The sequence below is a fragment of the Ruditapes philippinarum genome, unplaced genomic scaffold, assembly GCF_026571515.1.
Source record: "Ruditapes philippinarum isolate M1 unplaced genomic scaffold, ASM2657151v2 ctg6058_1_1_1_1, whole genome shotgun sequence".
Taxonomy (NCBI): Eukaryota; Metazoa; Mollusca; class Bivalvia; order Venerida; family Veneridae; genus Ruditapes; species Ruditapes philippinarum.
The window spans coordinates 144,987-158,670 of record NW_026862683.1 but is presented as its reverse complement, the minus strand read 5'-3'; the positions used below and the strand labels follow the sequence as shown (position 1 = coordinate 158,670).

The following is a 13,684-nucleotide window of genomic DNA, read 5'->3' as shown; positions in this document are numbered from 1 at the left end:
CAGAAAGACAAAGAAAAGGAACAAAGGGCAATAACTCTATAAATACTGAAGCTGAAGTTATAGTTCTTGTGCACTGCATTTCCTCTTATTGTGCTTAACCATTGTATGAAGTTGTTTTGAATTCCAACCAGTACGTTTTAAGTTATGCTCCGGGCAAGGAAAAGTATCAAAGGGCAGTAACTCTGTATTTTGTCAAAATGTAGTTATGGCTCTTGTGCACTGCACTTCCTTTTAATGTCCTTGACAACTGTATGAAGTTGTATTGAATTCCAAACAGTAGTTTTCAAGTTATGCTCTGGACAAGGAAAAGTAACAAAGGACAATAACTCTGTAATTAGTCAAGATGGAGTTATGGTTCTTGTGCACTGCACTTCCCTTTATTGTGCTTGACGATTGTATGAAGTTGTTTTGAATTCCAACCAGTAGTTTTCAAGTCATGCTCTTGACAAGGAAAAGTAACAAAGGGCAGTAACTTCTTTAATAAGTCAAGATGGAGTTATGGTTCTTGTGCACTGCACTTCCTCTCAATGTGCTTGACCATTGTATGAAGTTAAAATGAATTGCACAATAAGTCTTCAAGTTATGGTCCGGACAAAAGAAAGCAATGGAAAAGTGACAAAAGCCAATAAATCTGTAATTACTTAAGATAGAGTTATGGTTCTTGTGCACTGCACTTCTCCTTATTGTGTTTGATAATTGTATGAAGTTGTTTTGAATTCCAACCAGTAGTTTTCAAGTTATACCTTGGACAAGGAAAAGTAACAAAGGGCAATAACTCTGTAATGAGTCAAGATAGAGTTATGGTTCTTGTGCACTGCACTTCCCTCTCAATGTGCTTGACAATTGCATGTAGTTATATTGAATTCCAACCATTAGTCTTCAAGTTATGGTCCGGACAAAAGAAAGCGATGGAAAAGTAAGAAAGGGCAATAACTCTGTAATTACTTTAGATAGAGTTATGGTTCTTGTGCACTGCACTTCCCCTTATTGTGTTTGACAATTGTATGAAGTTGTTTTGAATTCCAACCAGTAGTTTTCAAGTTATGCCCCGGACAAGGAAAAGTAACAAAGGGCAATAACTCTGTAATTAGTCAAGATAGAGTTATGGTTCTTGTGCACTGCACTTCCTCTCAATGTGCTTGACCATTGTATGAAGTTATATTGAATTCCAACCATTAGTCTTCAAGTTATGCTCCGGACAAGGAAAATGCAACGGACGTCTGGACCGACCGACCGACCGACCGACCGACCAACCAACCGACCAACCGACCACCGGGTGACTCCTATATACCCCCCCAAACTTCGTTTTTGGGGGTATAAATATAACAAAGTTAGAAAATTGTTAATGGATTCCTTATACAGAACATGTTTCTTTCAAATTTGAATAGCTCACAAAGCTTTTGGTTTGTCACTGCATTTAATAAAGTTGTCTCCCTTTGACCACAATGATCAATAGGTTAAATAAATTTTGAATAATCTTGATACTCTATTTCTGTGTTGTAGCTCAAAACCATATACATGTAATTGTATGAGTTGATAAGTTATTGTAGAACTAGTGCAAACATATAATCAATTATCTACTTTTGTTATCTATATACATATGTTAACCATTATTATACAGGAAAATTTAAATTTTTAGCAATTCATCTACCATTTTAATCTTTAAGACAAATAACAATATTATCTCTTTAACTTTAATATTTGTTTAAATGATAATTTTAAAATTCACACAAACGATAATATTAATAATGATGTTGCATTTTCAATGAAATTCTTGATCTTTATATCTTTTACATTAATTATTGATGACAAAATGTATAAATTTCTTACCACTTAGATTACGATCTGTGATTCTGAAGTTGAGAGGACAGAATGCTTTTGATGACACAATCTTTGCACCTTCCTTCATGTTTGCAAACCTGAGTTTTAGCTGTAATAAAAAATGCAAGGTGTTCAAAATTTGTTTTCAGGTTGAAACCTTCTCATAGATCTGCTAAATGCAGGACAGATCTGATGATAACTTGCCGAGAATCCCACAATGCATTATTTCAGGCACAAAGAGGGCATCTGATTGAAACTCGACAAATACCTGCTAGCAAGTAGATTCAGTGACTATTCTAGGATATACATTTGCAGGATTATCCACGTTTTTTTTTTTTAAATCTTTCTTTTATGACACTCATGTGCACGTAATTCTTGTGTAATACCAAAATTTAATCAAACAAGTTTATTTTTGGCAAATGTTTATCTTGCATAATACCACATTTAATCTTTGGCAATTGTAAATCTTGCATTATACCACTTTTAATCTTTGGCCATTGTAAATCTTGCATTATACCACTTTTAATCTTTGGCCATTGTAAATCTTGCATTATACCACTTTTAATCTTTGGCCATTGTAAATCTTGCATTATACCACTTTTAATCTTTGGCCATTGTAAATCTTGCATTATACCACTTTTAATCTTTGGCCATTGTAAATCTTGCATTATACCACTTTTAATCTTTGGCCATTGTAAATCTTGCATTATACCACTTTTAATCTTTGGCCATTGTAAATCTTGCATTATACCACTTTTAATCTTTGGCCATTGTAAATCTTGCATTATACCACTTTTAATCTTTGGCCATTGTAAATCTTGCATTATACCACTTTTAATCTTTGGCAATTGCAAATCTTGCATAATACCGTATTTGATCAAACTCGTTTATTTTTGGCAATTGCAAATCTTGCATATTTAATGAAACAAAATTTATTCTTGTCAAATTATCTATTAAGTAAAATCAATATTCATTTAATCTGTTTAAATTATTTTAGGGTTTCCCTACTTTTTTAATTGATTGGGGGGAAATTCCTCCATAACTTTCAAAATTATATAATAGTCCCTGCTGTTAACTTCCTTGAATGAGATTACTTAAACAGTGGAACTTTTATCCCCCCAAAATTTGAATTTAAGCAAAAGTATGTGTGTCTGATGTGAATAAAATTATTGTTGGGAAAAAAAAGAGTAATTATGGAATTTAAAAATGTATGTGAATTGAACAATAACATAGAGTCTCACCTGGTGATCAACTTGGGGCCCAAAAGCAAAGTTGTTCACAAATATCACACTGAAAATAACAAATTTTAATTCATTCAAAATTATATCTTTTTCTGTTGAATCAAAATAATGTACTGATTCTAGTACATTACTTCATTCAGCCTTATTTCAATTTCATCTATACATATAAACTAAAAGTATATACAAAGTACAGCCTACTCCACTTACAACGAAATCGGTTCTAACAAGGTACCGCTTATAACATACATTCTACTATATCCCAGCCTTTTTCCTTGTATTTTCCTTTCATTTTATACTGTTTATAACAAGATCAGTTTTAGCAAGATATCATACATATATTGGCAGTTCCATGCATATTTTTCAAAATTTTAATGAGGTCACTCCATTGGCACGTTGGGTTGCATCAGTTTCTCATCTTGAGAAAATGATGGTCAATTAAGAAAGTAATTATTGAGCAATTAGCAAACAAATATGTCAGCCTTGTTTTGTCATTGCTCTGGGCTACATTGTCCTAAAGGGGACGAAATGTTATAACAAAACAACTTTTTCAGTGATGAACACAAATGAAATGGCTAATTTCTTGCAGTGTTATTCAATATACTTATATATATTTAATTAAAACAACAACTTCTAAGGGTAAAAAAAATTCAAAAAGTTACCACCCACTATGACCTCTTCAAAACAGATGTATGCGAAAACGAAAGTAGAAATAAATGAATCCCTACCACGTCAGATTTCTCAATTTGTTTTGTCCCGGTTATAACGAGACCCTGTTATAACTAGGAACCATGAGAAGTCCCAACGATCTCGTTGTATCAGGAGTGGACATTATAATATTATTAAAAATGTGCACTATAGAAACACTCAAGACAAAAAAATCACTTACGTGGCTGTTTAGTGGCTGTTTAAAGACAAAATCACTTACGTAGCACTATTAATTCTATCTTTAGTATCTTCCGACAGAAAATCTCCTTTTTCTAACTGTAAAATAAACGCTATAACAATAAAAATATGTTTAAAGTAAAGGGGAATCACTCTTGTAACCTTAAGAAAGAGTTTTATATAACCAAGAACATACAACAATATAACTATTGAATTATTTCATGGATATACCAAAACTACTGAAGTATTCTATATATATATATACCTAAGTTCCTGAACTATTTCCTAGATATACCAAAGGTATTGAATTATTCTAAAGATATACCAAAGGTATTGAATTATTTTAAAGATATACCAAAGCTATTTAATTACTTTATAGATATACACAAGCTACTGAATTATTTCACAGATACGAGTCCTTAATAGATATACTTAAGTTCCTAAACTATTTTCTTGATATACCAAAGATAGTGAATTTTTTCAAATATATACCAAAAGTATTCAAGTATTTCATAAACATACCAAAACTATCAAACTATTTTGAATACACCAAAGCTATTTAATGATTTTATAGATATACCAAAGCTATTGAACTACTTAACAGATATACCAAAGCTACTAGTATTGAATTATTTCAAAGATATATAAACTATTTAATTATGTAAGATATACCAAAACTATTGAATTATGTTAGATATACCAAAACTATTGAATTATGTAAGATATACCAAAAGTATTAAATAATTTCAAAGATATACCAAAGCTATTGAATTATTTCATAGATATACCAAAGCTATTGAATTATTTCATAGATATACCAAAGCTATTGAATTATTTCATAGATATGCCAAAGCTATTGAATTATTTCATAGATATGCCAAAGCTATTGAATTATTTCATAGATATATCAAAGCTATCAAACTATTTCACTGATATTTCAAAAATATTAATACCCAACATAAACTTCATCAGTGTAAAAATTTATATTTAAGTTAAAAACTTTACTAAACTTGTAGAAACAGTTACAATTTTAGTCAAGACTGAAGTATTTCCATGTAGATAGTAGATCCTTACCAAAAATTTGCAGTACTTCTTGCCATACCATTTCATCCAACGTTTATATTGTTCTATCATACCCTGAAATCATATAACAAATAAACAATATAATTTACATTTTGTTGCAAAATGTGTTTGATAAAATTTATTCATGTCATGAGAGAAGCCTGTTGACTCTTAAATGAAAATTAAAATTTTTGCAATTTGAGCTGAATAAACTCCAAATAAACAGAAACACTGCTCTTTTACTAATGAATATCATAAAATAAATTGAAATGATAGCCGTAATGATAAAAGACATTTGACAACAACTTGTAAATCCAAGGAAGAAGTCATTACTCTAGTATATCCAAAGATTACACTTATTTAAATAGGAAAAAACAATATTTTATACATACATCAGCATATGCTGCAGGCCACTCAGCTTTCTCGATACCATAACATAATTTACATGGTGTAGCAGCTGCCACCTGGAGGACAACCTGACCCACACCTGTAGTTATATAATAAATCAACAATATAGCATCATATAAGTACATTTCAACAACAAACAATACTAATTACAAAACCTTTACCATATTAAACAAGAGGGCCAAGATAGCCCTAGATCGCTCACCTGACCCATCAAACTCACCTGAACAATTACCTAGACAAGTATTCTCAGACCTAGTTTCATGACAGGTGAGTCAAAAATGTGACCACTAGTGTTAACAAGGATTATCCATATTTATGCAGTGTGACCTAGTTTTTGAACCCAGTTGACCCAAATTCGAACTTGACCTAGAAATCATCAAAACAAACTTTCAGATCAATTTGGATCATAATAGTAGCCACTAGAGTGTTAACAAGATTTTTCTATTTTTAGCTCCTGTGACCTAATTTTTAATCTGAGATGACCCATGTTTAAACTCAGCCGAGCATTTACCTAGACAAGCATCCTGACCAAGTTTAATGATAAATGAGTCAAAAATGTGACCACTAGAGTGTTAACAATTTTTTTCTATTTTAAGCTCCTGTGACCTAGTTTTTCATCCGAGATGACCCATGTTCGAACTCATCCGAGCAATTACGTAGACAAGCATCCTGACCAAGTTTGATGATGATCGAGTCAAAAATGTGAATGCTAGAGTGTCAACAAGGTTTTTCTTTTTTTAGCTCCTGTGACCTTGTTTTTCATCTGAGATGACCCATGTTCGAACTCATCTGAGCAATTACCTTGACAAACATCCTGACCAAGTTTGATGATCATTGCGGCAAAAATGTGACCACTAGAGTGTTAACAAGGTTTTTCTATTTTAAGCTCCTGTGACCTAGTTTTTCATCCAGATGACTCATGTTCGAACTCATCCTAGATAAGCATCCTGACCAAGTTTGATGATAATTGTTGCTAAAATGTGACCGCTAGAGTGTTAACGAACATGTGTGGATAGACGACAGAGGACGGACATTCAACGATCCTAAAAGCTCACCCTGAGCTAGCTCAGGTGAGCTAAAAAAAACATTTATATTGACACATTTAGAAATGGTGCAAAGTTTAACAGCTAGCCTGTATGATATGCTTTTAAAACTTAAAATCTTTATACAGAATATGTCAAAATATCAATTTGCTTTTTACATTGAATTGGTGTAGCTTTGTTACAGTGATATGACTACTTGCTTGAATAATGACTTATACACCTGTTACAACGTAAACAAAACAAAAACTAGACTATTATTTTATTCCTTAATCTGCTGAATTTCTTAAATTGACTTTTTCAATTTCCATTTTAGAACAGTCCATTATCAATTTTAGGTATATCAAGGTGAGCCAACAGTATAGAGCCTTGTCAGACTGCACAGCTGGCTCTATACTGGTGGCAAAGACTAGGTAAAGGTTAAAAGATGCATATCTTACCACTTCCGAGATCAATAAAGTAGTCATCTTCTGTAAAGTTAATAGACTTCACCATCTGATCTACAAGATCAAATGATGTCTCCCCATAAACCTGAAATATATAACAATGTGGATTATAAAAATATTTATTTAGTTAAAATTCAAATAAATGTGATTTACTGTTAATGTAGAATATTTACAACCGTGCAGAATATCCCTTTACCATATTATTCATAAAACATGAAAATAATGTTATATTTTTTCCACTTCTGGTATTTTTCTTGCATCAGAGTAATTTCACTGTTTTGCAGCTGACAGTCATCTTCTTCACCTGTAAACCCCTTTATTCATATAACGGATTTGCCATGTAAATTGTGATTTTCTAAAGATATTTTTCATTATGTTCAAATAAATTTTGAACAAAAAAAAATCTAAAAGATTGAAAAGCTGTAATTTTTTTATATGTTTTTAATAATAAAAATAATAATATACACAGAACAGTATAAAAGGTATACCTCAGGAGAAAATGGTTCATACTGGTTAAGTTTGTCTGGATCCTGGACAGCATGATCATAGCATTGCTGGAGTATATGTTTTAACAATGGAGTTGATGCCTTCGTGTTGATTAAACTGTTTGGTTTGGACGTCCCTTTCCACTGAAGAGAGAGAAAAAATCATCTATATGTTATTTTACCAACATCCTCAAGAATGTTACCTTTCTAAAACTTATTTATTATAATGAAATGAAAGAAAACCAATCAAAAGAAGCAACATTATCTCTGTGTGAGTACTGAGAGTGGAGGAGTATTATAGGATACACCTACACTATATCAAACCTACATATCCATTCACTACATACAATATCAACACAAGAACAAAATTGTAATATCTTAGCTACAATAAGATGAGTGAAGAAAAAGTTCTGTCACCAAATACAGGATTGGTATTGGTATCATTGAGGAGAATGGTAAAATACATTGTCTCAGATATCACAAATGTCTGTCACCAATGTATCAAGACAATAAGTGTGTTGGAAATCAAGTCAATTTGACATAAAATTTCAAGGTTTACCTAGAACACCTTTTCAAGTCAATTAGACATAAAAGTTTACAGTTTACAAATATAACTGTAATATCAAACTAGTCTCATTTTAGTTGTGATAGAAGGACTAAATATCATTTTCTACGTTATCAATGTATTCAATTTCAATATATGTCTCTCTAAATTGAAACTTAGGAATGTTTTTTCCTCTTTCAGTCTTTAAATTAAAGATGATTGCTTCCCAAATTTTAAGCTTAGCTATTGTTTCTCGTAAAATAAGCAACAATATTTCTTTAATTCTGCATCTACGGAACTATAGAAGAATTATTTTAACAAGAATTTGAAACTGTAATGTTTAAGCAGAAAACCAACAAACAAGAGAATGACCTTGTTTCCATCTAAATAACACTTATTTTAAATGGTATACAAATAGAAAAGTGTAAACTGACATTTGAAATGTGTTAACAAGAATATGGCACCTATTTCATAAAAAAAACCCCACTATTTCAAACATTTCTTGATAATGTTGCTAACTAAGAGTTGTAAGTACTTCAATTCTATGTAATAAAACAATGCTTTGATACTTTTACTTTTGATAAGGATCTTTATACAAGTATCTTATTAATTTTGTATTTAAAGGAAGAATAGTTGAACAGCTGTTTAATGTCAATTAATTTGCATAAAAATGTATGTATACAATTTAGTTTCTTATTATAAGATTTGCAGCTGGTCGTCTTCTTCTGATAAACAGTAGAAGAGTTTTATGTCTATACCAGTGAAAATGGCACCTACATAATATCAATCTCCACACAGTGATCTCCCCTTAATTCTTCGGCGTAGATCTCTGCCACCAAGGTCCCGATATATCAGAATTTCTGATATACTATATTTTTTCAAAAATTGTTTTATCTACTGCTTTTATCTATCAGATAAGTTTTCTCTCATTTATTTAACAATGTTTATGAATAAATAAATAAATAATATGAATATTTAGAAATAATTTTAAAAGTTATGAGATTATTTTCTACCGAGACGATATTTTGATATTTTATATTTTTTAGCTTTTGAATTTATTTTTCGTTATTTTGTATACTTTCGATAATTTTTTGATAAACTATATCGAATGTAGGCACCAAAGGTTTAAAATAAAACAGAAAGAGAAAAATAACGTTAGATTTTCTTTGTAACGGTCGATATTTACATTTGAATTTCGACGTTACGTCATGTGACTTTCATCATCATGTGACGTCTTTGAAGGCAGTGATTACAATTCTGCCAAGGGAGGTAATCACTGTGAGGAGTTTGACATAATATATGTGGTCATAAGTATATACAGTCCCAGCAGACAGTTTCCTAAGTTATAATATTTAAAACCTGTAATATTGCTAACCCTTAGTCTTTCCTTATTTTACAGTAAGTTCATGCTAACTTTTATACAAGTATCTTCACATACTTCATGCTATATATCGACAAATATCGACAATACACCAATATCAAATATAACTACTAATGACTTCAGTTAAATACATGGTCTGTTCATACAATTCATGATGTGTCTTGGCTGATTTTTTTTTCTGACCACTATGATGAAATATGTCTATTACACAATAACAGGATATTATGAAATATGTCTATTACACACAATAACAGATATTATGAAATATGTCTATTATAAAATAACAGGATATTATGAAATATGTCTATTACACAATAACAGCATAGTTTTTTTTGCTTCTGTATATGTTTTGAGTGTATTTTTATAATTTCTAGTAAAAAAATTAGCCAAAATTACTGATTTTTCGAATGTGTATTGATTTTTGATCGACAAAATAATATATAGTACGTCAATAAAGTTTCTATCGATGACAGCTGTAACAAAGTGTTTGCTAATTTTTCTACATGTGTCTATTAACCACATTCAAAGTGAATACTAGTAACTTTGAAAGTGTCTACAATTATCAACTAGACCTATCACTGAAGGTGATTAATACCCCCACCAACAACTTTGACTTTTTGAAAAAAAAGTAGTCTGAAGAAAAATTTGAACACAAACTATCAACTGTGTACAAAGAAATATTTCAATTAATTGTAATCGCAACTGGGGTCTCGAAATAAGCTTGCTATACACCAAGTTTGATTACAATATCTCATTCCTAACTCTAGTTATTGTCAGGAAACCATTTTTTCTATTTTTAGTAACACTGTAACAGTGACCTTGACCCTAGGGGGTCCAAATGCAATACCAACCCAGGTCTTCATATAAGCTTCCTTATAATACACCAAATAAGATTACAATATCTCATTCCTAACTCTAGTTATTGTCCGAAAACCATCTTTCGTAACGGTGACCTTGACCCCAGGGGGCCCAAATGCAATACCAACCAAAGTCTTCATATAGGCTTGCTATACGCCAAGTTTGATAACAATATCTCATTCCTAACTCTTGTTATTGTCCGGAAACCATTTTTCTATTTTTAGTAACACTGTAACAGTGACCTTGACCCTAGGGGGTCCAAATGCAATAACAACCCAGGTCTTCATATAAGCTTCCTTTACACCAAATTAGATTACAATATCTCATTCCTAACTCTAGTTATTGTCCGGAAACCATTTGTCTATTTTTCCTAACGGTGACCTTGACCTTGACCCCAGGGGGTCCAAATGCAATACCAACCCAGGTCTTCATATAAGCTTGCTATACACCAAGTTTGATTACAGTATGTCATTCCTAAGACAAGTTATTGTCCGGAAACCATTTTTCTATTTTTAGTAACAGTGACCTTGACCCCAGAGGGCCCAAATGCAATACCAACCCAGGTCTTCATATAGGCTTGCTATACGCCAAGTTTGATAACAATATCTCATTCCTAACTCTAGTTATTGTCCGGAAACCATTTTTCTATTTTTAGTAACACTGTAACGGTGACCTTGACCCTAGGGGGTCCAAATGCAATACCAACCCAGGTCTTCATATAAGCTTCCTTTACACCAAATAAGATTACAATATCTCATTCCTAACTCTAGTTATTGTCCGGAAACCATTTGTCTATTTTTCCTAACGGTGACCTTGACCCCAGGGGTTCCAAATGCAATACCAACCCAGGTCTTCATATAAGCTTGCTATACACCAAGTTTGATTACAGTATGTCATTCCTAAGTCAAGTTATTGTCCTGAAACCATTTTTCTTTTTTTAGTAACAGTGACCTTGACCTTGACCCCAGAGGGCCCAAATGCAATACCAACCCAGGTCTTCATATAAGCTTGCTACACGCCAAGTTTGATAACAATATCTCATTCCTTACTCTAGTTATTGTCCGGAAACCATTTTTCTATTTTTAGTAATGGTGACCTTGACCTTGACCCCAGGGGGTCCAAATGCAATACCAAGCAGAGTTTCCACATAAGGTTGCTATATACCAAGTTTGATTACAATACCTCATTCCAAACTCTAGTTATCGTCCGGAAACCATGATGTGGACCGACCGACGGACGGACGGACAGACCAACCGACAAGCTGACTCCTATATACCCCCCCTAAACTTCGTTTGTGGGGGTATAATAAATTTCGTTTGTGGGGGTATAATAATAGTGTATGCTAACTTTTCTACAGTCTAAGGCAGTAGTGCATCAAACATGCTAATGTAATAAAGTTGGTTAGCATGACATTTGAAAGTGTTACCCAGTATGGCATATTTGCACTACAAGGAACCTGTTATGAGTTAGACACTGTTACAAGTTAGACACATAAGGGTAATTTGAGTGCAGGTTTTTAAAAATACATTAAGGGGGTTGTCTGTATGGCAAGATACTAGGTAACATATTTTAGTTACAGAAATTTAATACTTACCAATTGTAAGACACTGTCTATTGCTCTGTTGTACTTCTCACATAAACTTTTCATACTTTCATAACTGAAATAAAATACAGATATATAAGTGAACAGTGAAATTAAAATAGTACTGAATTACTATTTTAACAACTTTTGACAAATAGTTTTCATATTTAACACATTTGCATCTGGCCCCACTCTCTAATGTATAATAAACTGACTATTCTGATTGTATACCTACCAAACCTGCATAAGAATTTAAAGTTGTGTATTTGAATAAACAGCTGGGGGAATTATGACATACAGCTGGGGGAATTATGACAAACAGCTAGGGGAATTATGAGTTTTGACATATAGATGGGGGAATTATATCATACAGCTTGGGGAATTATGACATACAGCTGGGGGGAATAATGACATATAGATGGGGGAATTATATCATACAGCTTGGGGAATTATGACATACAGCTGGGGGAATAATGACATACAGCTGGGGGAATTATGACATATAGCTGGGGGGGAGAAATAATGACATACAGCTGGTGGGAATAATGACATACAGCTGGGGAATTATGACATACAGCTGGGGGGGGGAATAATGACATACAGCTGGGGGAATAATGACATACAGCTGGGGGGAATAATGACATACAGCTGGGGGAATTATGACATACAGCTAGGGGAATTATGACATATAGATGGGGGAATTATATCGTACAGCTTGGGGAATTATGACATACAGCTGGGGGGAATAATGACATACAGCTGGGGGAATTATGACATACAGCTGGGGGGGAATAATGACATACAGCTGGCAGTATTATGAGTATCACATACAGCTGGGGGAATTATTACACACAGCTGGGGGGAATTATGATATAAAACTTGCAGGATTATGACATACAGCTGGGGGATTTATGACATGCTGGGGAATTATGACATTAAACTACAGACGGGGGGGGGGATTATAACAAACAGCTGGTGGATTTAAAGTTACAAGGTTTCATTGCTTTATCTATTGACCTTGTTGATTTAACTACCTAATGAATACAATGACACTCATTTACTTGCTCATGTTCTGTATGTAAAATAGGTAGGTAAAAACCAGGAAGTTATTTATTCTTGTTTTAAGATATACAATACATATCAGAGAAAAAGGTTTATTATCTTTACTTAAAAATTGTTTGCTCTAAATAAACAAACCTATCTCAAGGAATTTAATACTTTACTCAATAAAATTAACCAAGAGGAATTCTAAATATATATACATGTATATATATATTAACAGTCCAGTCATATTCAAGTCAAGTAGAAACTGAAACTTATTCTTATATTGAATGGAAAGAGGTTTAACAAAATCACATGATATTAACCAATTACAATAGCAATCTTTGAATATTGTACACAATCTTTTTAGTTTCTATATAACAATTATAGCCTATTGAAATCCTTCTGAATGTTGACATTTGATTATCTCAAATAAATCTCAATAAATAATTTAAGCTTTCATTAAAGCCTCAACATGTATAAATGAAACATATCATAACATTTTTTTAGAGACATAAAACATTATTTAGTGTAAGTCATTACCTCTCTATATTATAAAGATTTAGGAAGACTATCTCAACAATGACAGTGCTTTTAACTCAGTCAAACCTCGATAAACAAGCAATTACCGGATGGAACCCCATCAACATTCTGAAGGGCCATTGGCCATTCACTAATGTTTTTACAGTAAATTTGTTGGAAAAGTTCTTTAAAAGTGATCACAGGAAACAGTTTTGTTGAAAAGACAGACGGACTGAAGGACACTTAACTCTAAATTTAATATTTGAAACATCCGTTACCAAAATATAACAATTTAAAAAGCAAAATTCTTAAAGAGGAGATAACTCTGGAATTAAAGATTAAAAAATTTTCAGCTCTTTTTGACTAATCAC

The 13,684-nt window shown here is 32.3% G+C and overlaps 1 protein-coding gene across 4 annotated transcripts in view; it reads right to left on the bottom strand.

Moving 5' to 3' along the window:
* The window catches only part of LOC132719873 (histone-lysine N-methyltransferase, H3 lysine-79 specific-like), a gene marked incomplete at its 3' end in the record, with an annotated part of 39,523 nt that overhangs the window by 16,194 nt on the left and 9,645 nt on the right, over nt 1-13,684 (bottom strand). For all 4 annotated transcript variants that reach the window (XM_060703819.1, XM_060703818.1, XM_060703821.1 and 1 more), the window contains 8 exon segments: nt 1,831-1,930; nt 3,063-3,111; nt 3,988-4,043; nt 5,019-5,081; nt 5,399-5,493; nt 6,895-6,985; nt 7,389-7,529; nt 11,763-11,826. In XM_060703819.1, the coding sequence (XP_060559802.1) occupies nt 1,831-1,930; nt 3,063-3,111; nt 3,988-4,043; nt 5,019-5,081; nt 5,399-5,493; nt 6,895-6,985; nt 7,389-7,529; nt 11,763-11,826 (659 nt within the window).